General features: G+C 43.2%; 1 protein-coding gene across 2 annotated transcripts in view; it reads right to left on the bottom strand.

Annotated features, from left to right (window-relative positions):
• Window positions 1-1,728: 1,728 nt before the first annotated feature.
• SLC24A4 (solute carrier family 24 member 4) overlaps window positions 1,729-23,899 on the bottom strand; it is a 96,364-nt gene continuing 74,193 nt past the window's right edge. For both annotated transcript variants that reach the window (XM_035107222.3, XM_035107213.3), the window contains exons 11-17: window positions 15,970-16,139; window positions 13,748-13,886; window positions 9,144-9,310; window positions 7,335-7,449; window positions 5,669-5,781; window positions 4,283-4,348; window positions 1,729-3,490 (exon numbers count right to left, since the gene is read on the bottom strand). In XM_035107222.3, the coding sequence (XP_034963113.2) occupies window positions 3,338-3,490; window positions 4,283-4,348; window positions 5,669-5,781; window positions 7,335-7,449; window positions 9,144-9,310; window positions 13,748-13,886; window positions 15,970-16,139 (923 nt within the window). In that variant the 3' untranslated portion in view covers window positions 1,729-3,337. The remainder of the gene's footprint in view (window positions 3,491-4,282; window positions 4,349-5,668; window positions 5,782-7,334; window positions 7,450-9,143; window positions 9,311-13,747; window positions 13,887-15,969; window positions 16,140-23,899) is intronic.

Raw genomic sequence — 23,899 nt, 5'->3', positions numbered from 1 at the left:
TGAGCATGCAAAAATATATTTAATTTTTTTTCCTTAATTCACAAAATCTTTTAGCTATCCAATATATTTTATTTAGCAATGTAGATTAAAAAAATAAAAAGCTATTTATAAAGATAACTTGTGCTTCTGTAGAAACTGCATTTATCAGCATAACTTTACATTATTTTGGAGCCAAGGAGTGGTAATTAAAATATTAAATGTTTTTTGGCAAATCTTGGTGGAATCAACGTTTCAGCATTCCATGTAGCCAAGGTGAACCACCCCAGATGTAATCAGGAAGTGCTGTGGCTCAGTAGCAGAGCACCTGTGTTACATGCATAAGGTCCCAGGTTCAACCCCCCTGGCAGCTCTGGGAAGAGCTGGGAGAGATCCCTGTGTGAAATCCTGGAGAGCTGCTGCCAGTCAGTGTAGACCAGGCATAGGCAAACTCGGCCCTCCAGATGTTTTGGGACTACAATTCCCATAATCTCTGACCACTGGTCCTGTTAGCTTGGGATCATGGGAGTTGTAGTCCAAAAACTGTTGGTGGGCTGAGTTTGCCTATGCCTGGGGTAGACAACACTGAGCTAGATGGAGCAATGGCCTGACTCAGTATAAGACAGCTTCCCACGTTCCTATGCGCTTTGTGTTTTATGCTTCTCCTTAAAGGTCTAAGGGTGGGGCCTTTTGTGTTTCCCTTACACAATCTAGACACAAGCTCTAGATGTGGGTACAAGTAGTGCACCTCAACATGCTGGAGATGCGCATCTCCTTGCTTATACACGAAGAGCAAAAACAGGATGAAAGAGGTATTCTACTCTTGGTCACATCCCCTCCTATAAAAAACAAAAACCCAACAACCTTACACTTATTTTATTTGTGATATATGCTGGTGAGAAATGGAAATCAGATTGTGGCTCTAGGGGGCTATGATTCTTAACTCCACTCCCAAGTCAGTCATGATTTGCAAAACAAACAAACAGACAGACAAACAGACAAATAAATAAACACATCTGGGATGCAGATTAAGCTAATATAAATTCTCAGAGTGCACTTGGGCCATATTGGCAGCATACATTTAAAGTACTATTGTACTACTTTAAACAGTCACACCTTCCCCTAAAGAATTCAGGGAACTCTTTTTCTAAGGGTGCTGAGAGTTGTTAGAAGCCCTATGTTCCCTTCATAGAGCTACAATTCCCAGGGTAGTTTAATAGTTCATCTCACCAGCAGTGGAGGAAGCCGCTTGGGTGCTTGGGGCAGCGCGCCTAGGGGCGGCGTGAGAAGCCCATAGGGGCGGGGTGCACCATGGGGCCTCCGGAGTCTGCCTGCCTCCTCCCACTCAGCTGCCCTACAGCTGGAGGGAGGCAGTGGGCAGACCATTTCGGCAGAGCAGAGCCTGTGCGTGCCCAAGCCACCACGTCTCTCCCAGGAGCGACACATGGCTCGAGCGCACTGCAGGCCCTGCGGTGAGTGCTGCCTGGCATTTTGTCACCCCCTCAGTGGTGACACACAGGGAGACCCACCCCCACCGCACCCACCTTCCTCCACCACTGCATCTCACTGCCCGGGGAACTCTGGGAATTGCAACCCTTTGTGAAGAATAGGGGCTTCAACACAACTCTCAAGACTCTTAACAAGCTACAGTTCCCCCCCAAAAAATTGGGAGGGGGAAAGTCATGCTGTTAAAGTGCCATAAGAGTGTTTAAAAGGTATGGTGCAGATACAGCCTTGGTGAGAGAGAATTTAGTCTGCAAAGTGCTGAGCAGTATATGGCAGCAAAGCAATTAAGCAGGTAAATAGCTGGGACCCTTGCCTTCCTCCATGAAACTGCCCATGTGCTTGGATTTAAGGGTTCTCAATTGATATCACCCCCCCCCCCAAAGTTTCTCAGTTTTTTCACTGGACTGGGACTGTGGTGCTGCTTGCCAAACTTAGCAGATACGGGGCATCAATTAGTCTTGCCACTCTTAGCCGATAACGATCACAGTGCTAACAAAGCAGGCACAGGCTGTGCCCAAAAGTGTGTTCAAATGTGCAGGGCATGAATAAATAAATAATGTATACCTGCGCACACCATGCAGTGCCCCACAATTATTTCACTGTGTGCTCAGGTCCCAGTTTTTTTAAGCAGGCTAACAGCTCTTTTACTGTGATCCTACTGCCCAGTTCCCCCCCCCCAAAGCCTTTTGCTAAAACACGAGCCTGTTTGAAAAAGAAATGCTTGAGCATGTGGCAAAGCGATTGCACAGCCATTTCCACTGGGCACTTAAAGAGACGCAGCTGAAACTTCAGTTCACCTTCAGGATGGTGGAGATGAGCCCCCACAGCAGAACAACAACAAACCAGGGGTTGTGCAACAACTTTTAGAACAGCTACATCTATTACGAATATGTGAAAGACCTCTAAATCCACAGTGCACCTATGAAGACCTGGAAGGCATGTGGATTAGACTGACTTTCTTCTTCTTCTTCCTCAGGTGATTACCTTCACAATTAGTGACTAAGCACCCAGGATTTAAGTTTTCAGTTTTCCTCTAAAATTAGGGGTTGTGGTTACTGGTGCTGGCACAACATTTTGACTTGTAAGCTTAATATTCCATGTATAGTCAAGTTTGATATTTGCAATTGTTCCTCACTGATTGCAGAACAATGTGTTGTTGCTATTTTCAAGTATGGACAGCCCCATTTTAGGTTCCATGATTTTCAGAGTACATCATCAGTAGTGCTGTATTATCCTTTTTCCTTCTCTTACTGTTGCTGCACCTTTCGCACCTTCCTTTTAAAAAATAAAATAAAAAAGTAAAAACAGGGTGACAAAGTACTACTGAACACCACCAATGACTCCTCAGCGTCAGTGAAAGTTCTCTATAAACAGAGCACTTGAAAGGGGTGGGTGGGAATAGGAGGTCCTTAGTAGTGCATGCCATAGTAAGTTCATTAGAGGCCATGGCCAAGATGCTTGCAAGGACCCAAGATAAAATCTTGACCCTTTCTCTTTCCTCTTATTTGGAAAGCCAAAGGAAGGTATGCCCCCCCCCGCCATAGCCCGCAACAAGCTTCATATGAATGTTGATGGATGGTTGACTGCCTAAATGAGCCTGAAACAGGATACCACTGGGCTTTTGCAAGTTTTGCTTGAGATCCACAGCCAAGAGGAGCAAGAGGGAAATGCTTTGGTTGCCTTGAGCTTGTTATTCCAAGAAGCATCTGCTTTCCTTCCAAGTAGAGGAAAAGTGCCTGTAAGGTGATGAAGCAGGAAAGACACTGAGATTTTGGATAAGAAGCAGGTAGAAATGTAAAATGTCTCCTGTCATTTATAGCACAATGATATAGATGACATCTGACGGCGGTTTCTTTCAGTCATCTTCTCGGCACATTGGAAAGTTGACAAAAGTGAAGACGTTAAACTCTATCAGTATCGAGAAGCACAAGAAAACGGCGTAAAGAACGAGCACGTAGATGCCCAGTTTCTTGTCAAGTTTCCATTTGTTTATATGGATCCCGCCAACCTGCAAGAAAATGATGCATGAGTTAAACAAGTATTGGAGGAAACAAACGATTCAGTCTAGAAGGACCTTTCTAAATTTGCATTTCAATCGCTGCACAAGGAAACTTGCACCCGTGCATTCTGATGTCATGAGGATTTTTACCCCACCCCACCCCACCGTACCCACACCAGTAGCGGATGAGAGACTGTCAGGGATTTCCGAGTGAAGCTCTGCAGTATACAAACAGCAGGATGGGAGCAGAAGTGGAGCATATTGTCCAATGTTTACTTGCATAAAAGGGTACAAAAGTGGCAGCGGAGGAGGAGGATATGCAGAGAGATACGGCTTTGGGGGGGGGGGTCACCTGTTGTGGTGTGGACCTTGGTTAATACCCAGCCCATGTTGTAGATTCTGCATGAAGCCCCAATGTTGGATAAAACCCAAAGGAAGTATATCATCATCACCATCACTTCAGAACCATTATTTATCTTAAATTAAAACATGTCTGGAAATTTAATTGATTAACAACAATTAATGTGATCAATCAATTAGGATTTATTTAACTGAATGACAGCCTTGAAACATGACAGCATGTTGCTCTAGTCAGGAGAGATTCGCAGCTGTCTTTAGTGTTACCTAAAATATAAAGGAAATATACCTCTTGAGAGTTCATGGATTTCAATGAAGCTTTGGCATCTAAAAATACATGAATTGTGAAGTTCTCTGGAGAACCCGGCTTCCGGAATCACATTCAAATTATATAGCTGTATCACATGAAACTGACTGGATGCAGAGAATACAATACACACTTACAGTAAGAGCTACAGATCCCAGGAGAAGGACGACAGAATAGACTAGACCTTTGCTGTTTATCTTGACCTATGGAAACCAGAAGAAGAAAAATGCAGCTGAAAACTATGCCACTTTACCTCAAGGATGCACTAACTAGCAAACTGCTGTTTTCTACGTAACATGGCACATGCAAAAATAATGAACGAGGTTTAGTTCCGTATAAACAAAGTCAACAGGAAATTTTCTGCTCATTTGAAGTCAATGGGGACTGTGCTATGGACATCAGGGGAAAAGGATCTGATTAAAGAACCAGAAAGAAGCAGTGATCAGACATTTTTTTCCACAACAAAAATTAGCTTCCAACAGGAACCTGAGGTGTAATGCACCTCTGCAGAGGCGGTTTTAGGGTAGCAGGACTCCCTCTGCCACACTTGGTGCCAGTGCTACAGGGGATGCCACAACAATGATGTAGAATGGAGCGTGAGAGGCAAGGGAGGGGTGCCAAATTTTAGCATGGCACAGGGCGCTGCTGAAATTTCGGAGCCCAAAGTCTGCATCTGATCTTTCTGTGCTTTTGACTGGGCAAAATGAAGAGAGGATAAGGCTATATCTTTGGCAACAGCAGAGGGAGCAATCCTATCAAACCAGGAGCTGAAGACTAACGAATGAGAAACCAGTTGCAGTTGGGGGAGCTTCAACATCTGAACCACCCATTATATTGAGCTACACAGTGCCTTAGGCCAGGCACAGCCCACTGGCTGTTCAATGGATTATTGTTGGGTACCCATGATAAACAGAAGGACACTGCAGATGCCTCTGTATTATTGGGGAGGCTTCTGGGGTGACTTTCTGCTTTATGTGTGGCTGAACTCATTGGACATATATTGTAACTGCAGAGTTTGCAACAGTCAAGGCACTACTTCCAGTTGGGCAGCTGGCCCATGTGAAGTGAGAAGAAGTGAGAAATGTAGTGCATAGTAGGGCTACTTAATCAAGGCCCTTCATGGCTAACTGTCAGGGATAATGATGTGAGTTGTAGCCCAACAACAACTGGAGGGCCAATGGTTCTACACCCCTGCCTTGCAAGTCCCAACTCCCCAAACTATAGTGGTGTCATAGCTGGGGATCAAAGTATTTGGTCAAGAAAGATCTGGGTTGGAGAAATCAAATTATGGAATCTATGTACAGTGATCTCTCTCTCTCTCTCTCTCTCTCTCTCTCTCTCTCTCTCTCTCTCTCTCTCTCTCTCTCTCTCGTGTGTGTGTGTGAATTTTCGGAGGACTGAACACACAGTGAATTTGAACACCTAGGAATTTCAGCTAAGCAGTGCCCAGATAATGGTCTTTCAACTGTATCTGCTTCTGAAACAAGAAGTTTAATGAGAAATGTCTAAGTTTGTATACGTACAAATGAGCCGTAATTAACCACCATCGTCTGCAAGCCCCATGGCACTCCGAGGCCCACCAGAATGTCAAACACATTGCTGCCAATTGTATTGGAAACTGCCATGTCACCTAAGCCTAAAAAGGGAATAATTTCACAATTAAAACAAGCACATTGATTCATGCAACGACTGTCTTTACAACCAAGCAAGAAGTAGAGAGGACAAGTCATGTTTAGACAATAAGCTCATCACCATTCTTGCGTGTTTTATTCTTATGGTTTTCTCCTGGTACATTTGAAACCCCACCCCACCCCCAAAATCAGACTGATACAGTAACTCTTGTTATCAACCAAGGGTTAGATGGGCTTAGCTGTCATGGCCTTGGGGACTATAGGTTTGTGTGCTGGTCAGGGATCTCTCTGAGAATTCTCACCAGGTTTATAAAACAATAGTCTTCATGGCTCATAGTGTGGGAATGAGTCCTATGCCATCTGGACTGGTTCAAAACCATAGTATAGTTGTAGTCCTAAGGTATGCAAATACTATATCTTGGAGTATTATGTGACACCCTTGGCACCTTAGTCATGTAGTTTAATGGAGTGACATTCACTTAATCCTAATAGCTAGTACTTTTTATTTCAGCTGTAATTATTTTCTGGACTGATGATTCAAATTTGTTTCATAATAGCCAGAAGAGACCCAGTTAAAGGTCAAAAAGTTGATTTAAGATATGCCACATTAACTCTGAGGTTGGAGTAAAAACTTGAGCATGGATTCTAGGGCTCTCCACTGATTGCTTCCCTTGACCAGTACAAAACCCAATCAGAAATGGGAAACCTGTGGCCCTCCAGATGTCATTGAAACTCCAGCTCCCAGCCCCATGCATCATGGTTAAAAGGGATGGTGGGAGATGCAGCCCAACACCTGGAGAGTTAACTTCTGGGAGAACACCCCCCCCCCCAGAACAGCACACAAGGATAGGAGAGGGGAGGTTATTCTGGCAGGCAAGCAGAAATGTTGCACTGACTGAACATTTGTTTTAGTATGACATGGAATCCCCCCCCCTTTCTTTCTAGATGATCTAATATGTGCATAGCAGCAGAGATCTTATAGAAACTGGTTTAGAAATTGCATACACATACCAGAACCAGTACAGTGGTACTTCGACTTACGAATGACTCGACAACCGAATATTTCAACTTATGAATATGGCCACGCGCTTACGAATGTCTCGACATCCGGGAAAAAACTGCTGCGGTTTTAGATAGGGTTGCTTCGACTTACGCATTTTTCCGTTTTCAATGCATTCCTATGGGAAATCGCGTTTCCAATGGCATTTTTCGACTTATGAAGGTGCCTTCGGAACAGATTAAATTCATAAGTCGAGGCACCACTGTAATTTTTAACTTCTACAAAACTGCAGGTGTCCAGCAACATCTTAAAAGAGGTATTCTATCCTTTTCCTCACGTGTATACATATACCTGCTACCAATTAATCAAGAGCACCCATTTAGTTAATGAAAAGTATTTATTTGATTAATCTAAGTGATTAACCACTGCAACCCTATTTTAGCTGCACATTGCTTTTCAAACAGGGTCAAATCCATTTGTTTATATCATATGCAAGAGAATTGCTCGAATGTGTCAAGAACACGCGCCCCATTTCCCTGAATCCGATGCAGACCATACCTTGTCTTGCTACTATTAAACTGGCCATACAGTCTGGTACACTGGTTCCTGCAGCTAGGAAGGTAATGCCCATGATAACATCAGGGATCCCCAGAGTGTAACCAATCACCGTAACCTACGCGACAAAGGAAAACACAGTAGCTGAAAACAATAGAGAAGCCTCTTTTTTGGTGGCCCTGCGTTCACGATAAGAATTGTGACTCACAGGATACTTTAACTCCTTAAGTGTGTGGGAGTTAAAGTGAATCGAACGCACAAGCATGAGAATTTCAGTAATGGAACTAAATTGCAGCAATAATCTGCCTAACCACCTAGAACAACAGCAACCAAAAGGTGCTTGCAGATAACAGGGATCATCCACAAGAGGAGAGCTGTGTGGTGTGTTCCTTTGTGTACCTACCTCCCATTCATTTAATAGAAATTGTGCAGGAGACATTCCCAGAGCCCATGTGAGACATCAAAAAGCATGCAAAGTGGCAGTCTGTACATAAGCTGCCTGGGATGGTTCAACTCTGCAGTCCTAAATACCTATATATTTCTCCTCCAATGGACACGACTCTTCGCTGCTGATCTAACACAGCAGGAAAACCATAGAAAGCCAGGCAACCATACATTTAAAGTATTATTATACCACTGTGAACAGTCATGGCTTCCCCCAAAGCATATTGGGAACTGTGTGTAGAGAGTTGTTAGGAGAAACATATTCACAGAGGCACAGTTCCCAGACGAGGTTCAACAAACAATCCCTCTTCCCCAGGGAACTCTGAGAATTGTAGCTCTTTGAGAGGAATGGGGTCTCCTAACATCTCTCAACACCCAAACTACAGCTCCCAGGATGCTTTGGGGAAAAGCCATGACTGTTAAAGTAGCATAGCAGTGCTTTAGCTGTATAGTGCAGATGGGACCCCCAAACATGGTGTGGTGGTTGCAGCAGGCAGGTAGGTGAAAAGTGGGCAGAACAATAGGTGTGTCTCTTACCTTTGTCCATTAGGGTAATTTCCAGCCAATCAGAGGCTTACAGACACACACAGACACCTGTCTCCATCCAAACAAGCAAGAAGCATTGTTATGGTTTGAGGACACAGTCCGCTGGGCAAAAGCCCTGTTGAGGAGGGCACAGAGCTGGATGGGTAAGGTGTTGTGGTTTGGGGAGAGGGAGCTTGGCCTGATGAGAGTCCCAGGAGAAGGGTAGAGACTTGAGAGGACGTGTCCCTGGGCCTGAGCTACTATAGAAGACTAGAACTAGGAAAACTGAGGCTCAAATCCCCAACTCAACCCTGAAGCTGCCTGGATGATCCCGGACCAGCCACCATAGCTCAGTCTAACATGTCTCACAAGCTTGTTGTGAAGGTAAAATTAGCAAGTGAGAACAATGTATGTGCAGTCCTTGGAGGAAAGGCAAAATAAAAATGTGATGCATAAACTTGTTTTAAAATAATTAAATGGTGGTGGTAAGATGGAGGTTTAGTTGCCTATGTTCTTTTTAAACAAATGACCATAAAATATAATGAAGGCTACAAAACTATATAGTAAATCTGTAGATGCCTACAATTACACACACACTTTTGCCCCATAGTTGTCGCTGGCCAAATTTGTTTTGCAGGTTACTGAACCCAACAAAGAAATGTCCCTGTTTGTGTGAGCAGAGATGATAATGGGATGAGTGCATATCATGGCCAATGGTGCCTCTATCATGTCATCTATTCCCTACCTCCTGTGTTAGTAAGTGGAGTTATTCCTTACTGTAACCTGTATTCTGAATTGTATTTCAAAATAAATTTTCATGTTAAAATGTGTCTCTGCACTCACCAGCCACACCATAAAGTAGGAAAACACAGCAATCCACAGGGTGGATAAGAGAAACGTCAGCATGAAAAACTTCTCCCATCGTGGTTTGCTGCAGTTTGGGATGGTGAAAAAGAGGAGGATTATCAGTGGCCAGGTCAGAAGCCACTTGACTTTGTCCATTTTTCCTTCTGAAAAGTGAGAAAGGGAAAAGGAGCAATTTGAATATTGGTACTTAAACATAAAATGTGATCACGTTGATAATTTTTTAAAAAAAAAAAAACCAACATGCAATTTATTGGTGTCCATATGGTACTACAGCAACTGTCCAGAATAAAAGGAGATGCCAACAAAAACATGGCCCTGATCCCTGCTCCATCCTCCACATTAGCGTTATCAACCACATTCTTTCCTCATGTCTACTTTGGCCTTTAGTGTGCATGTAAAGAAAACAGTTAACCTATAGGGACCCAGGTGGCGCTGTGGTTAAACCACTGAGCCTAGGGCTTGCTGATCATAAGGTCAGCGGTTCGAATCCCTGTGATGGGGTGAGCTCTCGTTGCTTGGTCCCAGCTCCTGCCAACCTAGCAGTTCGAACGCATGTCAAAATGCAAGTAGATAAATAGGAACTGCTACAGCAGGAAGGTAAACAGCGTTTCCATGTGCTGCTCTGGTTTGCCAGAAGCGGCTTTGTCATGCGGCCACATGACCTGGAAGCTATACGCTGGCTCCCTCGGCCAATAATGCGAGATGAGCGCGCAACCCCAGAGTCGGTCACGACTGGACCTAATGGTCAGGAGTCCCTTTACCTTTAAAGAAAACAGTTAACCTATTGGACAGGATTCAGTTAATGGGTTCTGTCAGTGGAAGCCCTGTGCAATGGAAAACCCCTCAGCCTCGACCCACAAGAAGCCACAAAACAGATCATACCCATGAAGCAGTTGCACTAGATCTGTTGCACTAGATAGTTGGTGCTGCAGTTGTGGGTTTTTTGTTTTTTGTTTTTTTAATTCATCTGAACTCAAAACTGACAGAAAATACTATAATGCACTGGGCTGACAATGCTTGAATGCACCGTAAAAGTTAGTGGAGAAAGATTGGCTATCAGTAGCATGGTGGGATGGAGAGACATGACCTCCAGTCAGTTGCACTGCTGCAGTTTTGTTGTAGGAGGAGGCATGAGGTGGCAGCACAGTGCAAATGTACCAGCGGAGTCAATGCAATGCTCCTGGCCACTGCGTTTGCACTGCGGTGCCCTCCCCACGGCCTCCACCCTCACCCTCTTGGTAAGAAACAATGACTTACCTGCCACGAGATCAGGCAAAGTGCCTCTGCTCCACTATGCCATTTACTAGTGCTGTCAATACCAGGGAAAATGCTAGTGTGAAAGCAAACTAAGACACAGTTATGCTGCTAGAGTGGCCAGATGCAACAAGGCTCCCACAGCTTCAACAGTTCTGTAAACAAGAAGATTCCAGCAGGTCTATAGCCCTGTCCTCTTTTTCACCGACATGATGCTTGAGTTAGGCCCCAAACAGATATTTCAATCCAAGTCTCTCCAGTCCTAGTCTAATACTCTGTCAATTCCACCACATTGCCTAGCAGGAATAGTTCTGTCACTGATTAGCAGTGATGTTCAAGGCACCTTCCAAATTGCTCTTGGGATCACAATGAGTAGCACAGACTTGAAAAGGAGAACTGCTTATCCTAGAACCTTTACGTAGGACAATTTAAAAGGCAATCCCCACATTGCTTAAACTTATCAATAAATAATTCAGTAAGCCAGGAAACCTCAATATTTGCCTTAGAATAAACCCCTAAACATTGACACCTTAATGTTGAATTCATGCCAAATTCTGCACTTGTGTCAATGTGCCATGCAGCCTTTCTAAACAAACACCTGAAAACCCCTATCTCTTCCTAAAAGCAACAACTTGCAGGGGTGAAAACTGTTTTGAGACTGGGCCACTTTGGAGGATGGTGGGGGGTAATGCTTGCTTTCCTCTCTTTGTGAACAGTTGTTGTGGATCATGAGCTTCATGTGAAGAAAGGGTAAAACCTCCCTCGTCTATGACGACATTCTGATCTGTCTTCTCCCCCCTGGCCTTCCACCAACTATTCATTTAAAAAAAACCATTACAGAAATTTGAATGTCTAGTTTGGCCTTGAGATGTTACAGACCAAAGGTGGGGGTAGACATACAGGTTGCATCTTGCAAAGTCATCTTGTTAACACAAGAACTTCTGCCTGTACAACAGGAGCTCCTCTACCTTTCCTCTCTCCATGTGTCCCTACCCTACCCCAATTTTTTTCCCAGAAGGTTGGTGGGAAACAGAGAACAGATTTTTGCGGGGGGGGGCATGGGGAGAGGAGAAGGAAAGGAATTCTCATTGTGCATGCAGAAGTCCTGGAATATCAACAAAATTCAACAGCAGAAGAACAGATACTAAAAAAAAAACTCGTGATTTTATGCCACAGGTCTCCAGGGCTCTTATGTAAACCCTTGAATTCTTAACTGATCCATTGCTCCTTTGTAGTCTGAAGCATAAGAGCTGCTGGTCAGTGCGGTCAGCTGTACATCAACTATTGTAAGGGATGTTCTTTGAAGAAGCCGAATAAACAAATTAAAATTAAGCTAGTAGCTAAACCAACAGTTCTATTCTTAATTCAAACCACTATGCCTTATAGGATGTAAGAAGTTCTGTTTGTTCATTTCTCTCTCTCTCTCTCTCTTTTTTAAAAAAATGCAGGTTGCATATATATATATGCCTGCTGGATGAGACCAATGGCTCATCTAGCCCTGCATACTGTTCTTACAGTGGCCGATCAGATGCCTGTGGGAAACCAGCAAGCAGGATTTGAGCACAAAAGAACTCTGCTATCCTTTGGTTACCAGCAACTGGTAAAATAATGATGATGGTGATGTTCAGGGAGCTAAACAAATCCCAAAAGGGGAGAGGAGGGAAGAGCCATTACGATTGTGACTATAATTTACATTTTCCAGTCAATTTATAATAAATAAAAAAAGGTTTCAAAGTGACTTAACAAGATACGAGCAATGTAATTCACTAGCTACATATTGAATATAGATCAAAGACTATACAAGTTTTCCAATGAAACACGGAGAGTAGAACACAGCTTGGAGCATAGCTAAACCAATAGCCAAAAACCACAGATTGGTTTTAAGCTGTTGTTAGCAATTTCTTCTAACCTTAAGGTTCTTGTTTTGCGTCTTCATAACACTTCACGGCAGTCATTTATTCTTAGGGCTGGATGAACTGGGTCCAATTAAAGTCAGGAAGTGGAAGGCATAAATATTTGACCCACTGGGCACAATTTGCTGCGGGTGCTCCATTAAAATAATTTCCGGGTGGGTATGTTGCAGCAGAAACAACAAAGAACCCTGTGGCATCTGATGAAGTAGGTTCTGGTCCACAGAAACCAGCACAGTACAATAGATGTAAAATCTAGCTACTTCCATGATCTGCACCATTTGATGACCCTCCCCCTCTCAAGGTCTTACTCTTCATTTTTTTTTAAACTACAGCAAATTGCATCTAATTTATTTGAAGGGGTTTCAAGGAAGGGGACATGTGGGTGCAATATTGCAACTTCAGCATTTAAAGGGGAGGGGGAACCTGAAGCCTGCAATTGTTGAAGAAGGAAGCATGGATTTGCAGGAAATAGTCTGAATGGACCCCGTAAGACTCATCCATATGCCACAATCAGTCTCTGGGGCATATCTTCACATAAATGTACGGTCATTCTATAGCACTTTAGCTGCCTTGGCTTCCTATAAAGAATCCTGGTGTGTGTGTTTTTTTAGTTTGCTGAGAAAGCTGAGAATTCTCTTTGCCATCTTCACATAACTGCACTTTCCTGGGCTGTTTATTAAATCAGTTTGTGATTCAGGTATTCCCTTTGTGCACATTTCCTAACCCAAAATACTAAGACCACTTGCAATGGCAACAAATATAAGCTATCGTTTCTGGAAATATAAAGCTGATTAAGGAGACCAAATATTCACTCACTGAGATCATATATTGGAGACTACTTTTATTGCAGCCAAACAATTCCAAACATATGTACAAGATTCACTTGTATACAGGTGAAAAGTTTGCCTTGCATACTATCCTTGGCCCCTGGGTGAGCGTACGCTAATGAACACCGCTTGCTGGAGCCCCCAAATGGTAGGCAACTCAAGTAGGCAACTTGAATATACCTATTCTCCTTTTTGCTGGGCCAACCAGTAAGACAAAGCAGAGTAGGAGAATGGGGAAACGACGTAACTGGTGATCAAAGGAAAAAGAGAAGAGCTGGGTCTCAGTGGCAGAGCACATGCTTTTGATGCAGAAGGACCCTTGCTTAATACCCAGCATCTCCAGGTCGGGCTGGTAAAGACCCTTGCCGGAAACCCTGGCCTCAGCCACTGCTAGTCAGTGTAGACAATACTGAGCTAGATGGACCAATGGTCTGGTCCAGCTTTTCATGTTCTTAGATCTGGAAGTGAGAGGAACTGGCTGGCTGGAGGGTGGTGGTGATAGTTTGGAAGCTGAATGCCATGGCTGGTTCCATGTGGCAAAGCGATCTTGCTCACCCATTCATTCTGTAATACAATTGAGATTTACCTGGTGGTGAAAACGGAGACAGGTTGATATGTTCATGCACCTCTTCTTGGTTATCAACATGGATGGCCCCGTTTTCGATATTCTCATGCTTCCCATTCTGGATCAGCTTGCCATTGGCAGCATGAATTAGTCGCTGGCGCTAGAAGACATGTGAACCAAATCCAGTGAATACACCATTTCTGGAGTGTTTCCTAATCTTACTTGTTTTTGTTTGTTTATATAATTTTACCATAAGTACTCCCTCCCTCCATGTCATCTTTGAGTAATTCTGGCTTTAGAATTCACCAGTTAGCCATTTCTGGTCCTCTATGGTCAGATCCAAAGATTTACTCTGGCATATTTTCAGCACATGTGTGGCCTTCTTTCTTTCTTTCAGACTGAAAATCCTGTTGTTATATATGAAATGCTGCTGCCAAAGTTATTGCTATATAATTTTAAGGTTTCCTCTTGCATCAACATAAATAGTATCAAGAACTATAGAGATTTATTCCTTCCCTTGAGCTCTGATAGAACATTGGAAATGCAGAAAAGAAAGGTATCTCAAAAACTGGAGAGGTAGCACATTGATAAAATATAGAGAGAAGAATATTTAATACGCCTACAGTAAAGGTGTAAATCTCAGGCAAGAACTGGGGAGAATCAGGTTCAAAACTCCCTTGCAATCATGAAGGTCACTATCTCAGCCTAACTTACCCTCCCAGGGTTGTTGTGAGGATAAAATTTGAGTGAGAGGGGGAGAGAATCATGTGCAGTGGTCCCTTGACTTACAAATTCAATCCATTCCAAATGCACATTCGTAGGTAGAAAAGTTTGTAAGCCGAAAAAGCGGTTTCCCATAGGAACGCATTGGAAACGAAAAAATTCGTAAATCGAGTAAACCGCATCTAAAATTCGTAAGTCGAGAAAACCCCATCTAAACCGCAATGGTTTTCCTTTCGGATGTCAAAAAAGCCGTAAGCGTGCGACCAGGTTTTTTTTTCATTCGTAACTTGGAATTTTGTAAGTCGAGTACTTCGTAAGTCGAGGGACCACTGTATGCTGCCTTTGGAGGAAAGGTGAACTACTATTTTTTAAATAAGTATAGTGAGATAGGATCTTCTGTATGCTACAAAAAGGGCATCTAGGTTAACAAGAAATCAGATTACAGGTAGGTAGCCGTGTTGGTCTGAGTCGAAGCAAAATAAGAAGTGTGCATGCACACGAAAGCTCATACCAAAATATAAACTTAGTTGGTCTTTAAGGTGCTACTGAAGAAATCAGATGAAATCAGACAAGAAATCTTCATCTGGTCCATATTTTTGCATCACTAGAAGTGCACTTTAAAATGCCCTCCTGTTTATCTTGCTTAGACCAGGGGTAGGGAGCCAGTGGCTCACCAGATGTTGTTGGCAAGTGGCCAATGGTCAGAAACAATGAGCCTAGACATTATCACTGGAAACAAGAGTCCAAATCCAGTTAAGTGGTACTTAAGCTGTCACACATCTTCATTCTTAACCCACAAAAATACAAATAGGCCTGCTGGATATGACAAAGGGTTAATCTAGTCCAGGGTTTCCCAAACTCGAGTCTCCAGCTGCTTTTTGGGACTACAACTCCCACTATCCCTTTCTAGCAGGACCAGTGATCAGGTATGATGGGGACTGTAGTTCAAAAACAGCTGGAGATCCAAGTTTGGGAAACCCTGATCTAGTCCAATATCCTGTTTCCACCCTGTGGTCAGCTGAATGCTTCTGTCAAGGCAAGAGCAGTCTCCCATTGCTTCTCCCCAGCATACTGCCTCTGGACAGAAAGGTTCTGTACACTTTTGCAGCTAATATTCACTGGTAGATCTTTCCCTTACAGATTTATCTAATGCCTTTTAAAAAGCTACCGAAGGTGTTGTCTGCCACCACATCCATGTGTGAATAAGTATTTCAGGATTGCAGCTTGTGTGAAGGAGTATTTCAGACAATGAAATATGGAACCTCAACAAATTACATGTATTTGTTCCCTTGTTTACCTTTTTCACCCCTATCCCTCCTCTTTCCAATTCTCTCCTCGCTGTAAAACTTTAGTAGGCTGTGAATGCCTTTGGGCAAAGTACTTTCCAAATAAATTATTCCATAAACCATCATATACATTGACCGCTGCATAAACAATACATAACAGTGATGAAATTAATTGCGGAAAATAAAAAAATGATTGAGTAAGCGCTTTAATTATTCCCACCCTTGCAGACTCACCTCATTAATAATAATCCTGCTTGCCATCCGTAGCCTGGTTCTCGGCCCAAATTTGTTTGTAATCATTATTCGCAAGCCAGCTTCAGGGAAACGATATTTTGGAGGACTGGAACAAATGATCTCATCGACCATCACAACGGAGTTTCGGCCATACTGTTGCGTTCCCTTCACTATTGACCACAATGCCAATGGTTAGCTATACAATTTGCTTGCTTTTCTGTGCCTGCCTCTCCCCTTACTTGCCCCTTAATGGCTCTTATAGGTTGCTGAAGTATAATGTCACCTGGAGCCTTAAAAATCGTGAATCAGCAAAATAAGGTAGTACGTCAACAATGCCATTTTATGCTGCAGTTGTGTGGAAAGAGATTGGGTATGTGTGGAAACAGACAGGTTTCCCCTTTGCACTTCACCTTGAGCCACTAATCTCCTTGATTAATTTAATCAACTGCTTAATACCGGTAATTTGCCGGTTATAACGTAAGCTTATTGTATAGCACCTACTGATTTCACGTGGTAAATTTATAATCACGGCTGCAATCTATCCCGAGTTCCATCTCATTGATCTTAACAGAAACAGTTAGCATGTGCTTACCTCTCTGTCATCAGAATTAATAGGTCTTAAAAGTGCATAACTTGTATGCATCATCATAATAAATAACTCATTATAACAGGTTGTATTCAGACTTGCCCTTTCATAGGAGGCAATATTCACCAATTACCCCTTTCGCTCATTGCTCTCCCATGCTGTTTCTAGATTGTCCCCTGACACTCGAGCAGAGATTTTTAGGGGACACAGGGGGCTGCAAGGGGAAAGGAGGGGAATATCTGAAAATCCCCTCTCCCATTTCTGTCAGCAGGACAACATGGAGAATAGTATGGGAGTAGTTCTGCACACACATAGTGGGTCCAACCCAATAATAACACTAAAATGTCAATCACTGCTGAGACAGAGAAGACAGCTCCTCAAAAATGAGTATTACTATTCAACAAAACAATGATCAAGTTTGTAGCCTGTTCATTGCCCTAGCAACCAAATGATTTAATCCTTTCAGCCTCAACTATGATTTTAGAAGGTGCTTTTGTCTTCACTGTAACTTTTCAGGTTACTGTGCTGCTTAGCAAAGACTTGTTTTGATGGATTTGCGACAATTTATATATAAATGGGAGCTTAAAGCTATCCTTAACTTTGTTACTAAACCAGAGGGGTCAGGGGGACATGCAGCCCTGAGAATTAATAAAAGGAACACATAATAAATGCATGCAAGTATTAACAACAAATGCAACCAGCTGGACATAGCAAGTGTAGCAAGGCTTAGCAGACAGGAGACATGTGGTGTTAGAAAACACATTGCAATGAAGTAAAATATTAACCCCAGAGAAAAAGGGGATGTGGACAATGGGGAAGGAAAAGAACGGAGGGGCAATACCATTCTTTATTGCCTCACTTATCAAGTTGGATAAATATATACATAAACGTTTACAGCAGGTTACTTACATTAGCAGGAACAGGAAAATTTAGTCAACAGGAAAATGAAATAAACAAATGAGTCATTAGTGTAGAATTTCAGTTCAAAATCACTGGAGATCAGGGAAAACATTCAACTCAAATAAAAGAATAACAGAAGAACCCTCAGAAAAATCGCACACCTGGTGATCACATGCCAGTTATCTAAAACAGATGAAGACCGGTGAGAGAGGTGGGGAAGGGGTCAAAACTAACATTTAGTTTCAGACTGTATCAGGCCATCACCTGAAGCATCTCCCAAGGCTAAGCTCAGATGACGGGTCCCTGCCCCCTGCTTACACAATTCTGTACTGAACTGGGGGCCCCAGTGTAGTCATTTGAAAACAGATGTAGGTTGTCCCAGCGATATGTGTGTGTGTGTGTATCTACACCTGCCCAATGACATGGCAAGATCACCACCTCCTTCAGCAACCTGAGGCATGTGTAGGAAGTAAAAGGTGTGGGTGACCTAATCATAGCTGCCAAGTTTTCCCTTTTTTAAAGGGATTTTCCCTTATGCTGAATAGGCTTCCTCGTGAGAAAAGGGAAAACTTGGCAGCTATGGACCTAATCATAGCTGCCAAGTCCTGGTTAGAAAAATATGGGATCAGCAGCGCTGGCACTGGACGTCGCTTCTACGCATGTCCAGACATGCGTAGAAGCAACTTCCGGTGCCCAGACATGGGCTGAGCGGCACCAGAAGAAATCCGGGGGAATTACGGGATATTTCGGAATTCGGGATGATAGTGGGAAATGGCTTTAAAAACGGGGGTTTCCCGGGGAAAACAGGAGACTTGGCAGCTATGGACCTAATCAAGGGATGGGTTTTCAAATGTGTATTAAGTAACTTTGTGGAAGGTAAGATGTAGAATTAATCAAGACTGAAAGCAGCATGTTGAGGATTAGCACGAACGACTCCGGACTGAGAAAAACGACACCTTTGTGCTCCTCATAGGTTGGTGGGTATGAAGTCTAAGTTAACTGAACCTGGGCTGCATTGAAAAGTTAGTCATGCCCATCAAGGGTCAGCATAGCTAGGCATCCCAAGGGTCACCCTGAATCTGCTGCAGTGAAGAGCTACATTCACTAATAGAGGAGTGCCCCTGGAGGGTGTCTTGCCCAAGGGCCTCCAAAACCTGGAGGCAACACTAGTCATGCCTTCATGAAGCCCCATTAATTTCAGTGGGGAATTAAGTACAACTCACTCTTTCTGGATCAAGGGCAATGGCTGCCATAGGTGCTGGAAGGTACTCTTAATCTTCAGGAATCTGGTTAAAGCATAGCTGCCAAGTTCTCCCTTTTTTAAAGGGAAATTCCATTATGCTTAATAGGCTTCCTCGCGAGAAAAGGGAAAACTTGGCAGCTATGGGTTAAAGACAGTGTGGGGAACCTTGGGTCCTCCACCTATAAGTCTGAACTAGACCTCCCATCATCCCTCACCATTGCCCATGCTCATGGGAGCTGCAGTTCAGCAGTTCAACATCCAGAGGTCCAAAGGTTCACCTCCAGTGTTAAAGTCTCCCCTCTGGTGGTTAAACCAGAATATATGAGCTGGAAGTGCCTGGTTCAAATGCCAGCTGAGCCGTGAACTTAACATAGATGGCCTTAGGCATGCCACTATCTTAGCTTTAGCCACAATACCTTTAATAAGGATGGAAATATTGTTCTATCTATCTAATGGAATTGTTGCAGGCATTACTGAGAATAATCTATGAGAAGCACTTGAGCACTTAGGCAAAAGTGCTCGACAAGTACTAAGTGCCTAAGTGCCATTAAGTATGATTATTATCAAGAGCAAGAGACAGCCACAGATGCTTATCACTGGATTTTAGTGGAAAAAGAAGTCATGGCATTTTTAAAGAGCTAATCTTACTAAGGAAGCTTCTCTCGGGTGAAGCACATTATTAAAAGCAACACAGAAGCATCAATGCAGTTGCTATGGAACTTGCATGAGGAGCCCCAACGCGACTGAGGAATGAGCATTGAAGAGGGAGGATATAGAAGGATGGAGGCTGTACTATACGTATAGAGGCATCAAGGTCCTGGGTTCTGGACCCAGGAAGACTTGGCTGTGGCTGGATGAATCTGTCAATTTTAGCTTCTCTCAGTTTCAGTTTCTCATTTTTCCAATCTTAAGTTCCTTGCATATCAATTTGCAATTTTCTTAAAAGTCCTCATGAAAACTCACCAGCATTGTATTGCAAATTTCTCCTAACACACACATTTAAAAAATGTTTTCCCTAATATGCACATTTTTACCAAGCAGTTTTCACTAGCATAATGCATTTTTGAATGTTATTTTGACTGATATATGTATTTTTATGTACACTGTATCCTAGTAAATGCATTTTGTACCCATTACTTGGCTGGAGAAGTGCCCTGCAAATTTCAGACATATATGAAATTCAAAGGATGGCTGTGTTTCAGTCCTTGTACTCTTTTGGAAAGTGCAAATTAAGTAAGTTTTCATTTAAATGCAAGCTGAATCATATTCCTTCCCCATCACCAACTGCAGCTTAACTGCAAATACAGCACATTACTCTTCTGCTTGTAGCAAGTCCTCTGGCTTTGTTGCTTCAAACTGATTCTCTTTGCCCCTTGAGATTATACATCAGTACCAAGCCATGGGTACCAAGGAAACCAGGGTGCTGCTGGCACAAATCTCAGCAGGATGAAATGGAACTTCTCAGGTGGAGAAGATGGGAAAGCCTGGAAGGGAGAGCTGAAGGACAGGCAGGCACAGAGACTGGTGAACAGGCAAAGAAGATGGGATGTGCTGAGGCTTGGAATGTATTTGAAGAGCTTTGCAGATAGGAATGGAGGAAAGAATTTGTTTGTTGCTTAAAGGAAAGACCCAGGCATGACCCATAAGCATTTCTAGCCAAGCCAGGCTGGGGGAAGAAATGTGCTGCCTCTGTGGGTGTTGGGACCTGGGAGAACAATGCCGTTGTTTCCACCAACTTGCTGTAGTCTCAAGTGGATTTGCCCCACGGTGCACTGCAACACAGGTTTCAAGGTCTAGGAGAGTGTTGAGCACATATTGCATTTTACCCCTTGGCTGTTCCACTAAGATGTAAGCTGCAGTATACCCTGAAGTAGTCCTTTCTAGGAGGTCATTCCCCAGGAGGAAGCAAGCATCTGCCATGGGTAGCTACAACCTTCTAGAGTAAAGTGGGGCAGGGAAAATGAGAATTACTTCTCATAAAAGTGCTACAAAAATATATAATGTCCTCTTCTGCATAATTATCAAATAGGTAGAAATCCTGTCCTTTTTCCTTCTGAGCACCCTGGTCCAGGGATTTCTAAACTGTGGTCTGTGGACCATCAGTGGTCCACCAGCTTCATCCAGGTGGTCTGCAGATTTGTGGTTGAAGGTGGGAGATTGCACATCTATAGCACTGAATATTCAAATTAATTTTTTATTGTACTTTCAATAGCTTATTTCATTTCTTAGAATTCAGATTGTAATACAATATAAGAAATTACAATTGGTACAATGGGCAGAAATGTCATTAAGTGGTCTGCCAAGACCCTCAGCAATTTTCAAGTGGCCCATGGGTGGTGCTGGAGTTTGGGAACCACTGCCCCAATTGATTTGGGTAAGTTGTATCAGACAAAGTGGGCTCTAGCCCAGGGAAATCGATGGTACAACAAGTCTGTTAATCTTTCAGAGTGTCACACGTCTCTGTGTCGTTTTTGCCGAAAAAGATAAATGCCACCCTCTGGAAGGTGAATAAGTTGTTGAAGCAGCTGACCTCTATTCCACACAATTCCACGGCCTAATGTATTTAATCACTATGGGGTTTCTAATGACTAGCTAGAAATCAAAGCCAAGCTGTGGACCATCACAATAAAAAGCAGGGGGGTCCAGCCACCATGTTATTACTGTCAAAACATGGACATTAACAGCAAAGGTACAAATCTTCGCTTCTTGTGTAGAAGGCTTGTCTCTGAAATTGGATTTTCCTCTGGGTGAAAAGCTCTCTATATATGAGAATCCAGTAATAGAAGCTTTTATGTTTTTCCAGTCGAAGCTCTAGGAAGCAATAAAAGTTACAAGCTTCAAAGGCCGCTCAGCAGTCTGTGAACCTCCCTTTTATCTGCACCCTCAAGTAATAGAATTCCCACCATCAGGATGTAGAATGCATTGGGTAGAGAGCAGGTGTTCTTTGTTAGAAAATAATCAGACCTTGCACTCATACACAGGAGAAGATTAAGGTGAGATCTGAGCCCCACTGACCCAAGAGAGGTGTTAACCAAGGACCTGGGCAACTTTGCTGGAGGCTGTGCTCAAAGCTACAAGTAGGGCATATTTCAGCTAGCAGCAAAAAGGCTGCCTGGAGGCAGTTAGTTGTGCAGAGGGGAGGTCAAATGAAGGCAAGCTATTGTGCAGCTTTAACATGGCAAATAGCTTCATTCTGGCTTAGTTTGCACAGTGCTCTTACAACGGACAATGCTAGATGGATAATCACGCTGTATTAACAATCCCCCTTGAGTGAAAACATTACAGAAAAACCGAAGCAAGGAAGACAGACCTCTTGGTATTCTCACTGCTTGAACCCTTACTGAAAAAGCTAACGATAACTGTTGTGTGAAAGCGTTTCTTTTCCGTAAAGAGGAGGAGATAGATAGACAGATGATGATAGATAGATAGATAGATGATAGATAGATAGATGATAGATAGATAGATAGATAGATAGATAGATAGATAGATGATAGATAGATAGATATAGATATGGAAATCTTTCAGGATCAAAGAAACAGGGTCGGAAATATAGTCTTCCATGCAGCATTAAGTTTAAACGAAAAAAGGAAGGGGGTGGGGGAGAAAGACAGAAAAAGATGCAGTTCCTTTTAGTTTAAAAAAGTCTACTTTTCATCATACAAGCGTTGAGACTGTCTGTATATGGTGAGAGCCACCTATCAATATCCACTTCAAAAATCCAAACACTTCGTAGTACCACCTAATGTACCAGTCTCTTGGCTGTTACTTTCCCACTCAGGAATTGCTGGTAACTTCACAGACAACCCTGTGAAAGGCAGCATATCTTGCACAGCTGGGAGCCAGTAATTGCTTCTCAGGACACAACATGACACCAAAGTGCCAGAACACTTGCTCCACACTGGAATCCAGCACTCTTATGGATGCTTCAGTTTTCCTGCTGTTCCTCACTCAGCGGTCACACATTAATGCTGAAACAAATGTTCTTCTGTTTGGTGCCTTATTAAAATAGTTTCCAGGCTTTCCATCATTCATATGGACTTGTCAAGGGATTCCTGCACACCTGCACCAGAACCCCAGCATGTTGCAAAAGAGTCTTTTGCATGTTCTTAGGTGCAAGAGAGCCGTTGCCAGGCATGTTGGGCCTTTTTGAGGCTCTGTGCAAATTGAGGGCATGGCCTCCTGGAATACATAAAATGCTCTGCTGTAGCTGTACATTGCTAAGCTGTCTTTTTAGAGATGACTGTCTCCTATTACTGATGTTCTCCAGGGTCCTCCAGAATGCGGCATGAAAAACAATGCTATCCTAAGTCCCAAGGCGGTGCTATATATAATACATCTGGGAGCATGTATCTGCATGAATGATCTATGTGGCCACAAGGGCATGTCAGTCAGTGAAGAAACAGTGTGCCTGCAAGCCAACTTCCATTCAAGAAATAAGCCTGAGATTCCAAGAGAAGCCAATAGCACCTGTGGGAATCTTGAGGTGCATCACTACAAGTGTAGCCGTACCTGAGAGCAAGAATGCCAACAAGACGGGTGATATAGGGCATTTGCCAGGTGCCAAGAGAGAACTGCCTGGCGCAAAAATCTCTCTTTTCAGCAGCAGTTTGAGCAGCTTGCATCACTTGTTTTAATCTAGTTTTTTGTTTCCGTCACTGCTTGGTCCATGCTGGTTATATGGTACCTTCCATTGACTTGATTGTTGATTTAGATTGGTGCAAACCATTCCGAGATGTGAACCACTCGAAGAGTGGCCTATTAATCATCTAAAATAAATAAATAAATCACAGCAAAGCTACAGGCACAGACATTATGAGCCGTGTTAGCATCATGTGAACACTTGTGCTAGCAAAGGTGGATAACCCTCCCCCCCCCACCCGGCCTTTGGGGCTCCATGTGGCCGTCCCAGCATCTCTGAACTCTCCTTAGGCTGCATTCCCTTTCCTAGCACATGCCCCTGTGTCCTAAATTAATCATGTCCTTTGATTTCAGTGGGTCTCCTTTGAGTAGGGCTAACATTAGCTACAATTCTCAGAGAGTAGTGAAGAAGAAAAAGAAAGAACTGGAAAATATTATATAATTCTGCTTAAGACTGTGGGAGTGGGCTAACGTACCCTCTATTTCTGATGTTCAGGCATGAGTAGCATTGTTCCTGGAGCCAAAACTGCATCTCTCTCTCTCTCACACCCACCCACACACAT

The sequence above is a fragment of the Zootoca vivipara genome, chromosome 1 (genome assembly GCF_965207765.1).
Source record: "Zootoca vivipara chromosome 1, rZooViv2.hap1.1, whole genome shotgun sequence".
NCBI classification, from domain to species: Eukaryota; Metazoa; Chordata; class Lepidosauria; order Squamata; family Lacertidae; genus Zootoca; species Zootoca vivipara.
The sequence above is the reverse complement of the archived record's forward strand: the minus strand, read 5'-3'. Positions and strand labels throughout refer to the sequence as shown.